This window comes from Protopterus annectens, chromosome 1.part0 (genome assembly GCF_019279795.1).
Source record: "Protopterus annectens isolate FY-2018-M chromosome 1.part0, PAN1.0, whole genome shotgun sequence".
Classification (NCBI taxonomy): Eukaryota; Metazoa; Chordata; order Ceratodontiformes; family Protopteridae; genus Protopterus; species Protopterus annectens.
The window spans coordinates 1,167,368,592-1,167,392,143 of NC_056725.1; the positions used below are offsets into that span (position 1 = coordinate 1,167,368,592).

Sequence of the window (23,552 nt, forward strand, 5' to 3'; positions counted from 1 at the left end):
TTTGGCAAAGTGTGTGAAGCTTGTTTCTTATGGTGGTGATAAAATTCATACTGAAGGCTCAGTAGTGCTTTCATGTTACTCTGCTGGGAGAAGTTACAACTTGTTATTTTATGTGGTCAAGAGGTACGCTCAGTCATTATTAGGGATCAGAGACAGTTTAAAAATGGAACTGCTTTTATTTAATAAGAATAATGTTAGCTTGAAAGACCACTACTCTAATTTCGCCCAACATATTTTTTCTACCTATGCTAATCTTCTCGAGACAAACTACGCAAGCTTCCAGTTGTGTACTCCATGAACTTAGACCCAGATGTCAGTCCAGTTATCAGGCCAGCCAGGAAAGTTCCAATAGCCATGCATAACAGAGTCAAAGCTGAGCTAGATAAAATGGTGCTACAAGGTGTGATTTGTCCAGTAGACGAAACAACTGAGTGGGCATCTTTCATGGTAGTAGCTCATAAGAAAAGCACAGATGACACCAGAATATGTATTGATACACGAGATTTGAACAAAGCACTAAAAAGACCTCCAATGTATACAGTCAAAGAAGTCACTGCTCTTATGGCAAATGCCAATGTTTTTTTCCGCCTTAGATACAAAGAGTTCATTTTGGCAAATTTTGCTTGACAAGAAATCCTCACTGCTAACTACTTTCAGTACTCCTTTTGGAAAGTACAGATTTTTCAGAATGTCATTTGGGATAAGTTCTGCAAGTGAAGTCTTTCGGTATGCAATGGAGTAAATTGTTCTAGTATCCTTGTGCTATTATAGTAGACACACTAGTATGAGGTAATGGTGAAGCTGAGCATGACAGAAACCTCAGAAAAGGTCTGGAAAGAGCATGTCAAGTGAATCTTAAGCTCAATCCACAAAAATGCAAATTCAGGTTACAATAAGTTACTTATGTTGGTCATTTATTTACCAGCTCAGGCCTACGACCAGACCCTTCCTTTCAAGCAAACAGCCATTCTCAAGATGCCAGTTCCAGACCATGTTCAAGCCCTGTGACATTTTCTTGGCATGGTTAACTATCTAGGCAAGTTCATTCCAGACTTGAGTTAAATATCTGCACCACTCAGAGAGCTGACATGTAAAGACGTATCCTGGTCTTGGTTAGAAGAGCACCAAAGAACATTTGATGCCTTCAAACAGAGAACTGCCAGTCCACCAACTGTCTGATACTATGATGTTCACAAGCCAGTCACTCTTTCATGTGATGCTTCAAGATTTGGTCTAGGTACAGTCATTCTACAAGAGGGTCAACCTGTTGCCTATGCATCGACAACTCTTGCCTAAAATGAAATGCAGTATGCTCAGATTGAGAAAGAATTTTTCGCAATTGTGTTTGCATGTTCAAAGTTCCATGATTATGTTCACAGTAGACCTATCCAGATCGAAAGAGACCAGCAACCTCTAGTCACTATTTTGAGAAAGCCTACGCATACAGGTCCAGCAGATTGCAATGTATGATACTGAGATTGCAAAAGTATAACTTTACTCTTGTTTACAAAAAAGGCAAACGTCTTTATCTTGCCGGTACATTGTCCAGATTGCTCAGAAACACCACCGAACAGCATGAGAATTAGAACCTTAATTCTGAAGTCATGGAAGTGAGAAATTCTATTTCCCAACATCTTGATGAGTTCAGAGATCACACAGCCACAGATCGAGTTTTACAGAGGTTCAGCCACTATATTCAACAAGGATGGCTGTCAAAGCAATCTAGTTTACCTCAAGAAGTGCAACCTTATTTTCCATACAGAGAAGAGAATTTTTGACAACAGTATCATTATGAAAGGTACAAAAGTAATTGTTCCAAAGTTCTTGCAACAAGAGTAAAATTACTATCTTACATTGTGATCACACAGGAGCAGACTCTACCAAAAGAAGGGAGACAGGTCTAGTATTTTGGCTTTCTATGTCACAAGATATTAAGACAGTGCTATTATCGTGTTCTGTGTGTAATAGTACCAAGCTGCATCAACGGAAACAACCACTTCAGCTAAACCAGATTCCTGAACTATCTTGGTCGATAGTAGCTACCAATATTTTTGAATAGAATACTCAACATTATTTGGTGTTAACAGACTCTTATTCAAATTGACTCGAGACTGACCTATTTCCTAATTTAGCATCCAATACTGTCATCACCAAGATGAAGCATCACTTTTCAGTCCACACAAAGTTATTTCTGACAAAGGCATACAGTTTAGAAGCCAACAGTTGAAAAGATTTGCCGAAGAGTGGGACTTTACTCATGTCACAAGTAGCCCAGAGTATCCACAGTCAAATGGTTTGGCAGAACATGCAGTTCAAAGTGCAGAACAATTACTAGAGAAGTCGAAACAAGATAATAGTGATGTTTTCTTGAATCTCAGAAAAATTCCTCATGATAAAAATCTTGGTTCACCTGCCCAGAGACTTCTATCAAGACAAACCAGAACCACGTTACCAGTCAGTAGCCATTTGTTGGTTGCATGTCTCAAGAACAGGTCAGTGAAAACCAATCTGTGGAAGAAGTGTTTCACCCAGATATTCTACTATGATAAGACCAGCAAACTGCTCAATCCATTACGAGAAGGAGAACTGGTAAGGATGCAAACGTCAAAAGGTTATGATCGGATTGGAGTCGTGAAGAATATTTGCGCAGAGCCGAGATCGTAAATTGTGGAATTACAAGGAGAAGAGTTTAGGTGAAATTGGAAACATTTGATGCCAGTGTCTGAACCTATACCACAGCACATAGCCTGTGAGAAAGACTCTTTATCTCAGAGCGAGTTGTCCGGTGTTTCACTTCCAGGGAATATTCCCATTCCTGTGATGAATCCAGAAGTTCCTGATACGAGTTGTTCACTAAAGACTGCCCCTGTTGCTAAACCCAGTCCAGATTGTTATGTTACCAGATCTGGTCACATCTCTTGACCATGTTATAGATACACAGCAACCTGGACATGAACACTGTGTTTGTTTCTAATGTCTATAGTAATGCATGTCTAACTCCAATGTTATTTTCAACTAAGGGCAGTCTTTTTAAGAGGGAGGATGTAGCTCAATGTGTGTGTATGTATCTTTAAGAAGCTATCTAAAGGCTTGCACAAGTGTATAAACACTGACCACGTGCAAGCCTGACTGCCATTTTGTAGTAAGCTGTTGAGATGTAAGCATGAATGTCTGTAAGGTCTGTCTGTTAATCAGCTCATTTATATTTTATGATACTGCTATCCATCCCAATGTGTTTCAATGTAATAAAGCATCTAATGAATTACCCCACCTGTTCGTTATCTGTGTTAGAGACAAGCGACAGCTCCCACATGAATCTGTGCCATGAGAAATTTCCTCATCATCCTGTCCACATTGGCTTTGGTTAGACTTCTGGAAGACTGACAGGATGCCAAGAATGGGGACTTGGAATGTCAGAGTTCCAGAAATCGAGATGGACTTTAGAAGGTACTGGGTCTACAGTGGGAGAGTACCTAGTCCTAGGTAAGGGAGTCAGATCCAAGGTAATCAGAGCCAAAGAGGAAGTTGTCATATCCGGCACCGAGATTACTGAGGAAGTCTTCAGATCCCACTTCAGCTTTTTCTTGGGAGGCTCCAAAGAAGGAGTTGAAGATCCTGATGATTTAGGAAATTTTATGACTGTCTCCTTAGTTTTAGATTTGGAGGGTTAACCTCCACTAATTGCCTCAGAAAAGAGTGTTTGAAGCAACCCTTTCAGTACAAGTTAATTTTTACGGTTAGCAATAGCCCATGGATTACAATTCTGGCATATACTGCATTCAACCTTCAGATGAGATGATCAAGGCCTAAACAGTATATGCATGGGGAATGCGCAGCCAATAAAGGCAACTTCTACCCACATTTTTCATATTTTTGGAACCGCGAAAGGCCTTTTTCTGACATTCTGCTAACAGTAAAAAAAAGTTTGTAGAAGAGAAAAAAACAACAATGGTATTAAGATTACATAAAAATTTATATATTTTATAAAAGGAAAAAAGAAAGGTAAATACCAACTATGGTAAAGAGGATTGCAGCTTGTGTAGAATAGAAGATTATAGCTTGTGTAGAATAGAAAGGGAGAAAATATCTAAATACATAATAATTATGAAGAAAATGCAAAGAAACTCGAGGTGTAAAATGACGATCACGTCTTATTCGTGAAGCGGCAAACAAGATCTGAGGTGTGTTGAGGTTGATGCATTGTGGGTAAGGGAGGAGCTCAAGAGCTTTTTGGTGGCCACGAGCTACAGTAACGGCCGAGTCGGATCCAAGGATCGGATCTGAACCCAACAGTTGAGGACAGAATGAAAACTGACATCATCAGATCAAAGCTTGTAACTGTAATGAATGTCATTATTTGTTGACTATAATTCACTACCTTTTTCTCACATCATCAGTGATCAGAGGAAGTCAGAGCAAAATTATGAATCAAAATCATGGACAGTTGAAAGTGTGGATGCTACTGGCTAATGTACATTTATATAAATATGTCAAACTTCAACATTGTGGAGACCTTCACTGAGGCAATCTTCTAGTGGAGTCTAGTGGAATTAGTATACGACTGCATTTAAGAAATCACCTTAAGGAATATGCTGTATTTGCATGTGGTAACCAGGCCACATGCTACAGTGACTATAGTCACAAGCAGTTCTCTCCTGAATAGTTATGTACTTATACCTCTTGCTATGGGAGCAGTTTGGGTCCTCAGTTCAGCAACCTTCAGTTTAGTGGCTTCAATGCACATACTGCTGAGCTTGCTAGCAAAAATTGCATGATCCTCTGTGAAAACTTTATTTCTGTTAGAAAAAAATATATACTACTTTGGTCCCAAAGCAAAGCAGACATATGGGCCATATACCAGACTTAAATAAGCCACATCTTTAAGATACTTATCTATAATTTTGTAAGTGGAGTCTGGCAAGCAAATTAACATCATGCTGAACAGAAATCAGGATTTTAGAAAACAGGCAAGCATGTTCCTTTAATTTAACTGTACTAAGAATGGATGATGTGGAAGGCCACTAGATTTTCTTGAAAATATGCTGCTCCCATTGTGAGTAGATTATTTAGTTTTCCACTTAACAGAAAACTAAAAATAAATAAATAAATAAATAAACATTATATCTGAGCTCCCATTCAAATCAACATGTTACCTTGCTTAGATTAGCCCAAGGAGAAGCAGCAAAAGCCTGACTCTGGAACTGAAGATCAGATGGTGCACATTTAGCAGTAGGATCTCTGGTGAGTCAATGCACAGGTAAAAAGTGTGAGTGCATGTAGGGTGGTGAGCAAAGAGGGAGGGGGTAAAACACATTTTTTTTGTATAACTGTAAAAACAAAAATGCAAGGTAACAGTTTTAAATTCCAACACTTGTAAGTATGACTCCCAGAACAGAGAGAAGGAATACGTGGAAATGGAGACTTGCATATATCAAGTCCAAGATCACTGCTTCACTCTCCCCTTTTCTCTGAGTTATGGTGATCTCAGGGGTATAGGGGTGCAGCCTCCCACAATGGGACGGTACAGGGGGGCTTAGTCCCTCCATGAAAAAAGCAACTTTAATGTAACAGTGATTGTCATTATTCATTGCTCACTTGTAGTTTTGCGGTTTTGCTTTGCAGTTCCAGGTCACAAAATTAAAAGAGGAAGCCAGACTATACAGTAACCCAGGCTAAGAATTCTAAAGAATTCAGAACCCAGTTTTTGTTTATGTAAAACCATTCAAGTTCGTGATCACCCAGTTTTCGGACATATACCACATTACTTGCTATACAAAATAAATCACATAGAGTTGTATAGATATCATCTGAAGGGTCTTATTGCTTCCATAAACCAACTTTTCTTCTATTTTTCTACCGGCATCAAACTACTCAGTGCAGCCAGGAGAAAACTTATGTTACAGACTTTGTTTTTTTTTTAAGTAATGACTTCTACTAATATGAAATTATTTACCTATCTGTATACTGCATGGTCAGAGAAAATGGCAAAATGTCCTTAACAAATCAGCTCGCTGTCTGCATGTGCAGCAAAGTCTTCTGGGAGTGAGTACTCACAGTGTCACTGGACAAATACAAACACAGAAAAGCTTGGTGGTACTTTGTAAATCAAGACAGAAAGTACATGGATGGTGAGGGTGGCATCATCTGATGATTTCATGAAGTAGGGAGTTTATTTCAAAGCTAATCATTCAAGGACTTTGTTCTTATGTAAATCAGAAAACCAAGAGGCCACAGAACAGGTTATGAATGTGGCACTCCCTATCGGTGACAGAAAGCACAGAGTGCACATACACTAATGGTAACTATGGTTGCAGTAACACATCTATTTATACAGCAGTATAGAAGGAATGCAACCAAGGTCACAGGCCCAGGAGTCTACATACTTTTTTTTTACTTCCAATGTAATCAAACAATGTGTCAAACAGTGTGCTACTCTGACTTAAGACTTGAATGAATACTCACTCTGTCACACAGCTCTTCAAATGTGCAATCTGCAATGGTCCCACACGCTTTCTGCAGCTTCAGTTCCCTGCCCTGCACTTTCAGGATCCTTGGTCTAGTTACTATGGGAACAAGAACAAAGACTCAGTCTTGTCTAGATAATTACTGTAAAATCCATCTCTTACAGCTAGGAAATGCATAGCTTGATGAATAATAGCACATGATTCAACACAGAAATTAGACAAAATGCTGATACAATGACTACCACTTGAGTGTGGCATCAACCCATATACAGCAATGGAACTTATTAATTGGTCAGTGGAGATTGGGCATTGTGTTCTAAATGTATTCTCTTTCAAGAGAAATTAACTTACGTACTATCATTTTGTTTTTGAGCCAGCTCATCAAACAGCTTATCCACGACAGCCTCCACATCAGCTTCACTTGTGCTACAGTGAAAAGAATAATAGAATATGAAATTAATAACACTTGAAGCCAACATCAAACAGCTGCCCAGGCCCGCTTAGCTTTTTGCCCATCAAAAAAAGAACAGGATGTTATGTTCTAAATACAAACATTAGATTTAGAATACACTTCAAAACACAGAATATTAACTCTCAGGTAGATGGCTGTGCCTTATTTGCATACACTGAAAGACTTTTGTGCTTGAAGCTGAAGCCAGTAATGAGGCAATAGAGGCACAGCAAATGCATTAATACTATATGTACACAATGGCAAGAAATGTTCCTGGCTCTCTCTTGCATGCAAAATAAAAGCAAACAGGAAGATCAATCAAGCATTCAAAGTACCATTTCAAACCACAGCTGAGACAGTACACCAAAAACAAAATAAGGAAACTGACCACTAGGAAAAGTCACGCTGAATTACAGTAAACAATTATGCTAAATTAATTTTTAAGAAGGCTCATACTGACCAAAATGGGTAATCTACATTTGATGTAAAATAAATTTTTAAACACTGGAGCACAGCAAATTAGGGAATTCTCCGGTGTCAGTTGATATCACAATACATATGAGGGAAAAGGTGTGTGTGTGTGATATATATATATATACATATATATATATATACATACATATACACACATATATAAAATCTGCCTGAGATTTGAGACTAATGCTGATCTTTGGCTCCAGAGAAAGCCAGGCATCTTCTGTAAAAATAATTCAGTATTTAAGCTTGTCCTCAAGAATACTGTTCTATGAAAAGCTATAACACCATGTAATAAATCTGAAAATGTCAGTCACAATACATATGAGGGAAAAGGTGTGTGTGTGTGATATATATATATATATATATATATATATATATACACACACATATATAAAATCTGCCTGAGATTTGAGACTAATGCTGATCTTTGGCTCCAGAGAAAGCCAGGCATCTTCTGTAAAAATAATTCAGTATTTAAGCTTGTCCTCAAGAATACTGTTCTATGAAAAGCTATAACACCATGTAATAAATATGAAAATGTCATTTCCTAAAACAAAAAAAAATTTGAGCATGCGTTTTAAAGCAGAAGTCACCTGTAAAAGTCAAAGGATCCAAAATATGTATAAAAGGAAATACTTTCTCTATGAAGTTTCATTCTTGGATTAAAAAGGTCTTAGTACAAACAGACTACAAGATGACGCCACTACCTTACATCTGCTCTATGTAATATGTATGGGGACAGATTAAAAAAATATCTTTTGAGACTCAGAGAGGTGATGCCTCAAGAAAGCAGGAAACACTGAATCAACACTACAATTTAAAAAAGAGCTCCGAAAAGAAGCTTGTATGAATAGCTTAAATAGGTTTTTGGGGGGGTTATGTTTGCAATTAAAATGAATCATAAGTACTTTTTTTCTACCTGCAAAAGGCACTGAAGATGCATACCAGCTACAGCAAATTAATACAAGTTCTGATCTGCAGTTTTGCTGCTAATAGAATTGATACGTTCTGTTTTTCAGTGTGCAGCCTTAGGTCACAAATGAATTTCAATGCTGTTTTCACAGTATGTGAAATGTACACAGCAGATCTGTCAGTCATTTAGTGCAGAAAGCCAGAGCTCAGCTCACACCTGTGCATGATAAACAACTACTGGTTTTGAATAACTACTACCCTTCAGCTAAGTACTACATGCTGTAGATTAGACTCTGCTTCATCAGTCTATTATAAAACTATACTAACAGCCTTAATACTCTGAACAAAAAAAATCACTAGAAAGTATCACAACCATTAAAACCTCAGCCCAATACCAAAATGGCGGTGTTCATTGCATTATTACAATTTTGCTGATGCACTGCTGATGCAATTTAGATATTCTGATCATGGCTGGAATTCCAAAATGATGACATTTAATGCTCATAGACTACACATACAACAAAGGTATATTCTATACCACCTACAACAATGATGATCATAAAAATTGGTGCAAACAGCAAATTCAATATAAATATTGTAGTATATCACATCAGGTGTATAAAGACCAATTATAAAGTTATTGCACTCAAAAATAGGTGATTTTGTTGTTGTTGCTGGGGGAGTTACAATAATGTTCACACCCATTATGAACTTGTGATTCAAAATGAGGGAAATTTTCCCAAATAATCCGTTAAGCAAGATTTAAATAACTCATGACTCTTAGTGCTATGTTATATCCACTCAACAGCTTCTGTGTGGCACAGCCCTTTCTTCTTCTTTTGTTACCAGGGAGAAACAACTTGTTATAAAACTTACAATATCATATTTATTGCTTTCTTTCTCTATATATTCATGTCAAGTAAAGAAGGACTTTTAAATGGTTTACATAATCATGATGTGTGTGTGACCACTTATATTTCTATGATTTACAATCATTCTGTATAGCTTGCAAAGGAAAGCAAGTGGTACGCAATATGAACACAATTTCATAAGGTCGTACTATAGAAACATTAATGTGTTTAAGCAAAATTTATGATACTGGTAAAGAACAAAACTTGGTGAAAAAGAACATGGGAAAGAGCAACCCTAGTTTCATCAGTGTTGAGGTGATGTAAATCTATTTAGTAACTGTCTCTTTTCTGATGCATGTCCGACTATCACATTTTAAACACATTTTTAGAGCATCACTTCCTGGAATGTCACATTCCTTCCAACAAACTTTAGCATTCTGTCTATCCAAGATATATATCTTGGAAATACTCTTTTACATCCCTGACCTCACTTCATCTGTAATACACTCTCCATTTTTATATTTTGGCCTAAAGCTCCTTATCCCTTCCACTGCTGGTCACAGTTCCACATAATTTAGTCAGGCTTTTTTGGCATGTTGTCATCTAGCTGGAATTATATTTGTAAATTAACATAATCTTAAGTAAAATACTCTTCTTTCCTGGGTGGCTCTAATCCCATCTTCCTCACATGAAGCACCTACTTTCTTTAGCTAAGATTGCCTGCAGATAAATTTGGCATTAAAGGTACTGTAATTTATTACTTCACTGATACTAGATGACTTGTTATCTCAGCTGGCGATAACATATATTCGAATATTTCTAGTTCATATGGTCACATCAGGAACAAGTTTCAGTGTACCCTTTTTATTTCTCCGATAAGTATTTCTGTAACAACATGCTGAATAGAAAGTACTGAGGCTGCTCTATAATTCCAACACTTTATTCACAAAACTTCAAACACATTAAGCGCTTTCATCCACATGTAATGTGGACTTCCTCAGAATGTTAACATCAAATCCATATCCTCAAGTACTCAAAAAGGTGCCAAAAAACACTTTAACAATTAATTAGTTGGCATTTCATCAATTAAAACTATAAAATATATTATGAAGTTATAAAAAAATTATAAAAAGTTGTAGAAAGTTAATAATGTTAAAATTTTACTTGGGACTTCAATCAATCCTCATATTTGATATAATAATAGTACAAATAGTACATAATAATACATTCCGGTGTGTCTTAAATAAATCTCATCTAGGGCTATTCTATTCACTTGAAAGTATGCTCAATTAATGCATTTATCAAAATTAAACATATACAATTGATTCTTATAAGGGTTAAGACGATTATTTAACTTGATAGTAAAACAGGTTTGATAGTAATATATTCATTTAATCCAGGTGCATTAGATGCATCAGTATACATTTGTCAGTAAACTTCCGTTTTACTTAATAAAACCTTCCTATTACCCCCTCATGGACCTGTTTCAACCTGTTCTATAATGGCAAATTTAAACACGTGTCACTCCACAATGGGCAATGTGTCTATAAAGGGCATTATTATCATCTTTCCTTTTTATGTCGTATATATGATTATATATTCGCTTTCTGAAACATCTCTCCGTTTTCCCGATATAGAACCCTGGGCATGTCATACATTTGGCCATGTATATAATGTATATCGTATTGCAACTACCATTCTTAAAATATACTCTGGTTCTATTCACATTTCCCAGGTCTACACTGTCTTCTTCCCATATGTTGCTGCACTGTCCACATTTCCCACATTTGTTTGTACATTTATTTAATTTGTTGTTCTCCCTCCATTTGTTAGAATTTTCGAAGATCTTCTTCAAATTGAGTGCCATCTTATAAAGAAAGATTGGTCGCTCCCCCACTATTTCTCTCAGTTTATCAACTGTTAAAATATTCCAGTTCTTATTTAATATCCTTTGAACTGAGGATACTTGTGGGTTATATTCTAGTACACATGCTCTCGTATACTGATTGCCTTCTCTTGAACTGTTTCTTATGCTAGTAGGCATCCCCTTCCCCAAAATGGATTGGTATTTATTTTCCCATTCACTCATTACATACTGTTTAACATCATCTAACATAGGCACAGGATAACCTCTCTCCATAAAGAATGACCTTATAGTACTCATTTATTTTAACATGTCCTCATAAGTAGAGGTCATTCTAGCTGCTCTTATACACAGTCCTTTGTAAATGTTCCTCATCATCTTCCTTGGATGGTAACTGTTGTAATCTAAATAGTTGGAGAAGGTATGTTTTCTATATATCTGGGATTTAAAACCTGTAGGTGTAGAATGTAATACTAGTGGTTTCCTGAAGTTTACCTATAATGTTGGGATAGAAGGGATATCTTATCTGGACACATACATATCTAGTACACCTACAGGTTTTAAATCCCAGATATATAGAAAAAAATACCTTCACCAACAACTATTTAGATTACAACAGTTACCATCCAAGGAAGATGATGAGGAACATTTACAAAGGACAGTATATAAGAGCAGCTAAAATGACCTCTACTTATGAGGACATGTTAAAAGAAATGAATACTATAAGATCATTCTTTATATTCTTTATGGAGAGAGGTTATCCTTTGCCTATGTTAAATGATGTTAAACGGTATGCAATGAGTGAATGGGAAAAAAAATACCAACCCATTTTGGAGAAGGGGATGCCTACTAGCATAAGAAACAGTTCAAGAGAAATCAATCAGTATAAGAGAGCATGTATACTAGAATATAACCCACAAGTATCCTCAGTTCAAAGGATATTAAATAAGAATTGGAATATTTTAACAGTTGATAACAAATTGACAGAAATAGTGGGGGAGCAGCCAATCTTTGTTTATAAGATGGCACTCAATTTGAAGATGATCTTCGAAAATTCTAACAAATGGAGGGAGAACAACAAATTAAATAAATGTACAGGGAAATGTGGACAGTGCAGCTACATATGGGAAGAAGACAGTGTAGACCTGGGAAATGTGAATAGAACCAGAGTATAATTTTAAGAATGGTAGTTGCAATACAAAATACATTATATACATGGCCAAATGTATGACATGCCCAGGGTTCTATATCAGGAAAACGAGAGATGTTTCAGAAAGCGAATATATAATCATATATACGACATAAGAAGGAAAGATGATAATAATGCCCTTTATAGACACATTGCCCATTGTGGAGTGACACGTGTTTAAATTTGCCATTATAGAACAGGTTGAAACAGGGCCATGAGGGGGTAATAGGAAGGTATTATTAAGTAAAAGGGAAGTTTACTGGCAAATGTATACTGATGCATCTAATGCACCTGGATTAAATGAATATATTACTATCAAACCTGTTTTACTATCAAGTTAAATGATTGTCTTAACCCTTATAAGAATCAATTGTATATGTTTAATTTTGATAAATGCATTAATTGAGCATACTTTCACGTGAATAGAATAGCCCTAGATGAGATTTATTTGAGACACACAGGAATGTATTATTATGTACTATTATTATATCAAATACGAGGATTGATTGAAGTCCCAAGTAAAATTTTAACATTATTAACTTTCTACAACTTTTTATAATTTTTTATAACTTCATAATATATTTTATAGTTTTAATTGACGAAATGCCAACTAATTAATTGTTAATGTGTTTTTTGGTGCCTTTTTGAGTACTTAAGGATATGGATTTGATATCATTAACATTCTGAGGAAGTCCACATTACATGTGGATGAAAGTACTTAATGTGTTTGAAGTTTTGTGAATAAAGTGCTGGAATTATAGAGCAGCCTCAGTACTTTCTATTCAGCGTGTTGAGATATTCAGGTGTGGTTATAGTTGTGCACAAGCTTTTTTCTGTTATTTCTGTAACAAGTAATGAACAGATATTGTTAATAATTGTCACTACAGCTTTAAGGTATTGTACGCAAGGGCATATTAATTTATAACTGAAGATGCAAGACATTAACAGTGATCCTGTTAATACAAGTCAATAAACTGAAATTTGTAGCAAATGCTTAGGAGAGCTGACAGTCCAACTCAGCATTCACAACAGCAGCAGTGCATATAAGGGAGTCAACATCATCATTACAATACCACAAACATTTAGTATCAACACTCTCTATCTTTGTTAGGGATAGGCACACTTCCAGACTGGTTTGCCATCATGATGCACTGGCGCAACTGACTGCTGGCAAGACACCCATCCAAGATATAGCCAGCTATAGACCCCCCCTCCATGACTCAGGACACACACTCCTCCTACCTGGTCCTACTTGACTCGATCAAGGTATCCCTAAACACCCTAATCCTTGGTGACTTCAACTACCCCACCATAGACTGGGTGAATTATTCCTGCACTAATGCGTTCACCCAATGATTCCTTGACTTCTTCAGTTCAAAAGCACAAGACCAGCTCGCCTCATACCCCACACAGGGAGATAACATTCTGGATTTGGTTCTCACTGACATGGGTGACCACTGCACCACTCCCATAGTATGTTCTTCCCTGGTGAGATCAGATCATTGGTCTGACTCATTCAAAGTTTCTATCCCAACCCAAGCAAAGGTATAGTGCGTTGCCAAAACAAACCAGCAAATGAAATAAACGCACCATGGAGGCAACTGCAAAGACTCGTATTTATTATAGAAAAATACATAAAAACACCTGAAAAATTGAGCGCATTCGTCTCGTACACCAGGGACTTCATCAGAATAAACAACCAAACCAAATGTTGATTTAAATAGTCCATTAACACATACTATAGGTTAAATTTAACCCAATGAGAACTGGGAACCTTGATCACTTGTGTTCAATTCACAAGTAAATGCAAAACTAAAACATATTATGTAAAACATTTCTAATATACAATTCTTGTTCAACTAGAAAATATAAAAAAACAGTGTAATAGTTCAATATAGTTTAATGTACATATTGTTTGTAAACAAACCATGTTACTATCCCACCCAACCCGCCAGCCATAACCAGGCTAAAAATCTTCTCAAAAGCTGACTACACCCTCTTTAGGGAAGGTATCAGTAGCTTCACACCACCCCCCCCTCAAAGAATGCAGACAACTATGCTGAACAGTACGCCAATGCGATATACAAGCACCTGTACAACTGCATGGACTCAGCCATACCCAACAGAACTAAAACCTGCTCCTGAAGGAAACACAAACCTGTCTGGTGGACATCCTCTATCAACAGGCTTTACAACAAAAGGAAGAAACTGTTATCCAAGGGTAAAAAGGAACGCATTCCAAATTGGGAAAACTCTCTCCTTAGCCTCAACAAGCAAATTAGATCAGTAGTGAAATCCTCCAAAGCCAATTATGAATCGAAACTAGCCTCTGAAACAGAGGGAACCCACAAAGCCTTCTTCAGTTATGTCAGAAACCTCCATAGCTAAACCCAGGTTTGTTCTGAATTAGCACTTACACTGATCCTGTTGACTTAGCCAACCTGCTAGCAGATAGGTTCAGAGCAAACTTCATCCTCCTGACCCCCAAAGACCATTTGACATCCCCGATACTTGTCCCACACCTCACATATCCATAGGTCAAGTTTTAAATGCCCTATCCAAGGTAAAGAACACAGCTTCCATAGGACCTGATAGTATCCCAGGCTGTATTCTGCACCATCTCCAGCAAGAACTAGCTTTGCCATTGAGTACCCTACTCAACCACAGCCTAAGTACAGCCTTCATTCCAGCAGAGTGGAGACCTGCCATTGTCATCCCTTTGCATAAAGGTGGTACCACTACTGACCCTGGAAACTATTTCCCCATTAGCTTGACAAGTCTGATCTGTATAGCCATGGAGTATATTATTATGGATCTTATAAAGAAGGACATAGGCAATCTCCAAGCACTTGAACCCACCCAGTTCGGATTTGTCAATGGCAGATCTTGCCTGTTGAAGCTGGTTGAGTTCTTTGAGACTGTCACCAAGGTCCTGGATGAGGGAAAGTCAGTACACACAACTTACCTTGACTTGGCCAAGGCCTTTGACACAGTCCCCACCCGGGCATCATTGAAAAGCTAACACAACTTGGCATAAATCCCTATCTTATCAAGTGGGTGGCCAACTGGCTCACTGATAGGACCCACAAGGTCAAAATAGGTACCTCCAACAGCAGACTTGTTACTAGTGGTGTTTCCCAGGGATTGGTTCTGGGACCCCTACTGTTTGGCATCTAATTCTCAGAGGTCCAGGCAAAGACAAATGACCTGTGGCTGACCAAGTCTGCAGATGACTGTAAGTTGGTTGCTGTCATTGACTCCCCAAAAGATGTTAACATACTGCAAGAGGGTCTCACAGCAACAAATGACTGGTGTCAAAGTCATGGCCTTAAGTTAAATGCAAAAAAATGTATCATCATGCCATTCGGCAAAAACATGGCTCCTAATGATTACCACATCAAGGGCAACCCCCTAAGCACACAATCTGTGGTACACAGGTTGACAATCTCACATTCAACCATCATGTGGCAGCAGCAGTCAGAAAAGCCTTTTACTTAGTTCATCTCATAAGTAAAGGGACTGTATCCAGAAAAGGGATTGCATCCAGAAAAAAAAGGAGGTTATTACCTCTCTGTACTCCTCCCTCATTAGGCCTATAATTGAGTATAATGCCCCATTTGATATGTACCTCCCCAAACACCTGCACCAACTGGAAAGGCCATAGAAATACCTCACAAAGAGAATCCATGGCCTCCAACACCTTTCCTATGTGGACAGGCTCAAATCACTATCACACTACTCGGTATCATACCGATTGTTCAGAGGTGATCTGTGTCTTGCCTACAAGGCAATTTCAGGCTCTGCCCTACTAGAGATGCTCCATATTCTTAAGTCTAACTCCTCATTTATTACCTGCTCGAAAAGCCTACATCTAATATGAGACAGCAACAAAACCTGCTGGAGAGACAGGTTTGTCTCCCAGTGGCTGCCCCATCTCTGGAATAGGCTTCCCATACATGTCAAACAGACCCTCTTCAAGTGCAACTTTGATGAGTGGATGGGAAATCACAAATTTGTCCCAGGGGTTCCACCTTTTTCTCTCACTATCAGGGGCAACAGGTGCTGACTGGGGTTTCTTTTTGGGGGGATAAACTCTTGGCTAGGCTTGTAAGGGCCTCAGGGCCATTAGCCTAGTAACCTCCTGTGATACTATGAACACTAATGAAATCTCAGCGTGCACTATTTCCTTAACCGAAGAGTTAAAATGTTTACTTGCTGCACAATAAATATTCAGGAACTTTTTAAAATAGTCAGTGTCATTATTTCAGAAAGTTTTATTGTTAATAAAAACAAATCAGGTTTGTCCTTCCTAAAACACTGATTGTTACAATCACTGCTCTATGGTGTCTAATTTGGTATTCCTTATTTAAGGACACACACACACACACACAGACACACACACACATACTTTCTTGTCTTTTGCTCTTATTTTATTGCAGTAAATTGTTTTAAAGTTGTTTTTTCTTAGCATTTTAAAACTTCTTGGTTAGGGCCTGTAATGCAAAGATTTGTTTCCATTGTTTGACAGCAAAGGGATTAAATCTAGGTGATGTGTGGGATAAGATGAGAAGTAGCATTTTTACTTAAGGTAATCAGTACAGGAAAATGTTTAACTTTTTTTTAGTTGCCCCGCTCTGTGACAGCTGCTATTGTATGACTATAATGGATTTTTTTGTCTCTCACCAAGTCCTTGCTGTGCTTTTAAGCTCAACAGCTCTTGAGTTGCTCATCCCTTCTGTAAATTTGACTTTGGAAACTTCCAGTCTCATTTCTTCTGTTCACATTAGTGAGCACTAAAAGATCAAAGTAAGACGGCAGTCTCCATAGATGATTAAAGTGTGAAATATCCTGTCTTTTTTAGCTTCCCACCTTCCCATCTTACTATTAAAATCTGCAACATCTGGGACCTGACTACCAATCACAGAACAGCCTATGAACCATCTTGGGATTAATATTTTTGTTTTGTTTCTAGTAGGAGAATGAGCACAGGGAAATTATTTTGTTGCTTTCCTAGACAGACAGCTGATCAACAGAAAGACTGAAAACTGCTTCTGAAGAGCTAATTACTACTACTGTTGTGCTCTTAGTGAAAGACGGAGTAGAGGGACACTGACTCCTGACTGCTTATGACTGGGTTGACTGTGGAGGACTTCCTTGACTAGTCTGATTATTAATTTGGTGCAAACTTCTTCAGTTTTAATTTCAAATCATTGTACAGCTTATCATTCTATTGTACTGTACTGCAGTATACTTTATTCATGGCATCTAATAGGAGAAGGCTACCACAAGCCTACAGTCCCTACAACAACTGGGCCAAGACTGCTGATCACCAAAGAGTCTATGGCCAGCTTGCAATTATTGCTACTGTCTGGTGAGACAAGAAGCAGATTGGACAAGATCAGTCACTGTAAACTGCTAGTCTGGGGCCAGGATCCATGATGTCATAAGGACCCTAATGTCCCTTAAACCAGACAAATATGACCATGACCTAGTGGTGGCCCATGAAGGAGTGAATGATGTGAGGCATTTTATCCAGAGGGATATGCAGAGAGACGTGATACAACTTACTATGCATGTATAAGAGGCAGGAAAGAGAGTGCCTTGAATAGTATCTTGTCTTCACCAAGTGAAACCTAGATACCAAGATAAGATAATTAGTTTTAATATTTAGCTAAGCAGTTGGTGTCATTCTAAGGGGATCAAGTATGTGTTGGCCTGGAATGACATGCAAGATAAGACTCCCTTTTTTGGCAAGGATGGCTTCCATTTCCCATACCAGGGTTTTCATATACTGGCAAAAGCCTGTGTTACCCTCATAGTATCTTCTGAAGGAAGAGTCCCCCACTGGACATTCCAAGATTGCAAACTCGTAATCGGATTTAATAATCATCATGGTGGCATTGATCAATGTGGGGCTAAATTTATAGACTCCAGAACTTGTGGCCCTCCTGCAAATAAAATACATTCACAGTTGTCAAGTTACTAAATCAAGGTTTTGATGCAGTGACAACATTCTCATTTTATTTATCAGAAACATCATCAGCTCACATCAACTTACCCATAAACGTAATTTGGAGCTTCTGGAGAGTCAAATCACTCTTACCAAAGCCAACTCTTACTTCATTGCTAGCTCCAGATCCCAATTAATGTCCCCTATAGATCATGGAAATTACCTACACCACCACTGAGGGTCTAAATAGCAAACCAAACACTTTATTGCTCGGAAACCTCATTTACTCAAGTACTGATTGGGGCACTTACACCTCCAAAATACATATGCTCTGGGTTTCCTAGGATTTGATTATTTATTTATTTTATTTAACATTTGTTTACCGGGAAAGTCCGACTTGGAACAAAGCCAAATTTCAACAGAGGCCCGGGGAGAAACACTCCAGACGTATGCCTTTATAACATGGGAGGAAACTGGAGTACCTGGAGAAAACACACACAAACCAGGAAGGAAATACAGACTCTGCACAGAAGGCACTCTAGCAGAGAATCGAACCAGGGAATCTCTTGCTGTGAGGCGACAATTCTACCGCTGCATCACTACGCCATCTATTATAGCAATGCAGTGCAGCAACTGGTAAAACTACCTACTAGAGGCTCTAATATTCCTGACTTGGATCTTTAAAACATATCCCCAACATGCACCCCACCATGCATCTTTTCATCCTTGGTTAAATATGACCACAAATCAGTCATTTTCTCACTCAGGCTGGTTGGTATCACCACACCACTAAATGACACTATCTTTAGGGACTCCTCCAAATTCCAAACAATCGCTTGTGAATGAGAGGGCTGCTGCATTCACTTGTGTTTTTACCATTACCTAAACATTTACATAGGAAAGTGTGTAACAGTCTGCCCTAAATATAACAGAAAATTCAGGAATAAATTTCTTTGGTGGAATTCTTGTATCAATAAGCTTTGTAACAAAAGATAAAAAGTTGTAAGAAATCCCCATTTCCCCTACCACAACACCACTCTGAAATATATCAACAAGGAAGTTAACACCACCATTACAAAATATAAAGCTGGGTATGAGTTTAAGGTTGCAACAGATACCAAAGCCAACTGCAAATCTTTCTTCATTTATGTTAGGAAATTAAGGAATAATGTCCAACAATGTACTGAGCTCATACACAACATCAAACATTCAGATATCAAGAGTAGAGTCAATATATTTAGCAAACAAATTTAGTGCTAACTTTACCCAACCTATCTACGCTACTGCCTCAACTATCCCTGAAAATTTTGTTTCATCTGAAATTACCTGGGAAATGTCTTAGAATCTCAGTCAACAGCAACAATTAATACTTCCGTGGGAGCAGACAACATACCAGGCTGCATTCTTATCAGAGACAATTATGCACTATCCAAGCCTCTACATAAACTGTTTAGCCTCAGCCTATCCATAGAGTTTTGTTCATGATGCCTGGAAAACACACCGACTCACCTACACAAAAGCAGCCTTTCTACAGAGCTAGATAAATTATACACCTATTAGCCTCACTAGCCTTACATACAAAGCCATGGAACATATGACAGCAGAACTCATTTACACAAGCGTAGGCAACTTAATTCATTAAACTGTTTTAGACGCAAGGTCCTTGTCTCCTGGGCATAGATAGCTTCTTTGAAAAGGTTACAGAGGCTATGGACAGTAGTCACTCTCTGTATACTGCTTATTTTGACATGGCCAAGGCTTCTGACGCCATCACTCATGCTGTGGATATTGTAAACTTAGACAAATTTCATGTAAATACCTACCTTGTCGACTAGATTGGAAATTACCTATACACCAAATCCTAAGTTGTTAAAGCTGAGGGTATGCCTTCTCAATGTAAACCCATAGCTAGTGGGGTACCTCAGGATAAGCACTGGGCCTTCTCCTGTTTGGTGTTTTTTTTTTAATCCAAGCCAATATCTCAGATATGTGATTGACCAAGTTTCCTGATGACTGCAAGCTGGGCACAGTTATCTGCTCATCCACTCATACTAAACAGCTCCAGCAAGGTTTGGTATTAACACAAATACCTGATGTGCTGAAAGTGCAGCATGTAGTGTTCAACAAAAAATCTGCTTCCACCTTGTGTGTTATAAATGGTACTCCTGTGAAGGACAGATATGGTTATAACAGCCCTGGGTAATTATGTGGACAACTCTTTCTCTTTTGAGCATCATGTTTCCACCATAGTAAGCAAATCCTTCTAACTAGCCCAACTAATTTCTAAGGGAATATCTTAAAGCTCCAAAAAAAAAGTGATCTTCACACTGTGTTACTTCCAACAAACTACCCCATAAACTATCCTCTTACTCTAAGCTCTTCTTTAGTAACCTGCCTCTTTCCCTTTCTAAAGTCCTTACACAAACCCAGTTCTCTTTTCTACACTAGCCCCTACTTACTAAGCTTCATTCTACTTTCCTTCATAACAGGCTGCCCCTCCTAACCCTTAGCTTACAGTACTCAGTCTCCCCGCAACCCCCACATCACACCTATCCCTACAACCCTTCTGCCTTCACCCTTATATTCCAAAGAAATAACCAATACCTTCTGCCTCAGCAGGACTGCTACTTTATGCCATGCCCCATGTGTTGACAAAGTGTCATGGATGCTTGCACAAACTGTTTATGTTGTCAGTATCTCAGTACATCAGATGCTGGTTTGTCATAGGTGCTGCCATGTTGTCTCCAAGAGCAAGTGACTCACAGAACATGGAAAGGTTAAAACAAAAAAAAAAAAAAGAAAAAAACAGAAACTCAACCTTTCCCCTTTCTCTGAATTTATGCAACTTTAGAGATGGAACATTTAGAAATATGGCATGTGGAGGCAGAATCCCCAACATCACTGGTGCAAATGGCACGGCCCCCATCCAAGTATGACATATTACATATGTTGTGCAATTTACTGAATTGCTATGTTTTTCAGTCTTCATTTTGATGCAACTTAAATTTCTAATTTGTCATATCTTGTGCTTGAACTAGGGAAGATGTAATATTTCACTGCAGATCTCCTCTTTCTGCTGTCCCCTTTCTCTGTGAAAACTGATTCCTCTAGACACCCCTACTCATCTCCTGTGCTACTAACTGTCCTGCTCCTTAAGACTGCCACTGTGAACCCCTCCCCCCATTACATGTCAAAGACACAATATAACCCCTCTGCATTACTCTGCTGTGTAATTCCAAAATAGCAGCCCTTAAACAAAGATGTAAGTTTATAACTCTATAGTTTCTATGCCATATATATAGTCATGAAACTATTCCAGCAACATGGATAACACAGGATAAATATATAAATAAAGCAAACTACCAGATGGCATAACTGCAGCACAAATGCACACTGATGGCAATTTTTACCTTAATAACTTACAACAGAACATCATACAGATAAACCCCCAGCGTAAGTTGATCTTTTAAGCATACACACAAATATAAGGGGAGAAATGTATAGGATTTTAAACTATATCTCAAGAAAATTATTGGAGACCCAGCCACTGCAGTACCTTAAGGGTGATGTAGTTGAACAGTTCCTTTTCTTAACTCCATGGCTATAGTCTGACTGTTCGTGACCAACACCAATAATGAAACAGCACAATAGTCGAATATCAGATGCATCTGACTATAAGAAACATCTGAACAAGTGTTTTTGGAAGGGTGTCTTGGTTGTGTCGCCACACCACTGTGACTTCTATATCACTGTATCATGGGGAAATAGAAATCCTCAGCATACCACAATCTCAGTTTTGAAATGTAAAAACATACTTTTTCTATCCCTTTTTACCAATAAAAATGACATAACAAGCACAAATGCAAACAATAATGGAAATTTTCAGTTGTATAAATAAACTTACTAGAACACTACATGTTCTAATAGATCAACGCTGAAGTAACCCAATATATTTGGGTCCTTCTCCCTGCATCAGCCAGCTTCTCAGAGCTTTGGCTGCCCTCCATGTGCTCTGTCTGCTAGCAGCTCAAGCGGAGCTCCATATAGATTCATAGGTACTTACTAGACTAGTGATCCTTGAGGATCTTTAGAAGCCTAGCCCTACAGTCCCATGAAGTATTTAGCCCTTTTAATTTAAGTACAAAGAACCCAGGGACAGGTAGTACATTTGCATGTTACTCCTACCCATATGGGACATGTTTGTTAAACCAAGGGTGCATTTGTGGTTTCCCACCCATTCATGCAAATTATGACTGAAAAGAGTAAGGGAGGTACTTTGTTTTATATCTAGAGGAAAACAATTCCAAACAAGTGGCATTCTCTGTGACACGTATCTGTCACTCCACCATGTTCTACCTATGTTGGCGGAAAAGATTAAGAACTGTTGATTAGGTGTTTACTCCACCACCGGACTTGCAAATGTGCAGCAGATCAGAAAGGATAAGACCTGTTCAGACTCTGTGTGTGAGGCAGAGATCACCTCTCAGTAGTCTGTATGATATTGAGGCAGAGGACAAGACTTTGAGATGGTCAATGCAAGAGTTGTGGTCATTCTAGCTGTGTTAAGTGTTTGGACAGGTACATACAAAAGGCGATACAGTGGACTGATCACAACACTGGACTAAGAAGCCATACCCTTACTAATAAGCTGTGCAATGAAGAAGGACTTTCCTTCAATAGTAGATACATGGGGGCCAAAGGACAGTTTGTTGTCCACAAAGATTTCCAGATCCCTAACTACTGAATCAAATTTCAAAGATGTGTTATCGGATTGAAAGCTAAATGGGATATCATGCTTGTCAAAAGAGACTATTATACATTTTTTGACATTTAGTTGTAGCTCATAGTTATGACACTGGCTGTTTATTTGGGAAAGGCACTCTTGAAGGATCTTGCTGTCCTCTGAAGAGTTTATGACGGCCCCAAATTTTCAGTTATCTGCAAACTTGGTCATCCACAAACCCTTTATATTAGCTCTGACCTCCAGGAAGCAAATGCCAAAGGAGAGTAGCCAAATGACTGAACCCTGGTGTTCACCACAAGTGACAGATCTTTTGTAGTAAGTACAGCTGCCTAACCTAATTTCCTGGGTTCTATTTGCAAGCCAATTTTCTATTCAATGAGTTACAAAGGTATTAACATTTGTCAGGGAGAGTCTATAAACAGTACCTGATTGTGGGTTGGTGTTGAATGCCTTTGTGCAGTCTAGATATGTGGTGTGTATGACTTTCCTTCACCCATTGCTCAGTAATCTTCTCAAAGAAGTCAAACAAGTTAAATAGACAGGATCTGGCCTTGACAAAACAAAACTGGCTTGTGTGAGGAGTTTGTAGGTTACTATATATTAATTCCATAATGATCCTCTCCATAACCTTACAGATGACGGTGGTCAGA

The 23,552-nt window shown here is 38.2% G+C and overlaps 1 protein-coding gene across 1 annotated transcript in view; it reads right to left on the minus strand.

The window, feature by feature from the left end:
• The window catches only part of AFG1L (AFG1 like ATPase), a 1,902,723-nt gene that overhangs the window by 385,068 nt on the left and 1,494,103 nt on the right, over positions 1–23,552 (minus strand). The window contains exons 9-10 of the mRNA XM_044065354.1: positions 6,820–6,890; positions 6,463–6,563 (exon numbers count right to left, since the gene is read on the minus strand). Of these exons, the coding sequence (XP_043921289.1) occupies positions 6,463–6,563; positions 6,820–6,890 (172 nt within the window). The remainder of the gene's footprint in view (positions 1–6,462; positions 6,564–6,819; positions 6,891–23,552) is intronic.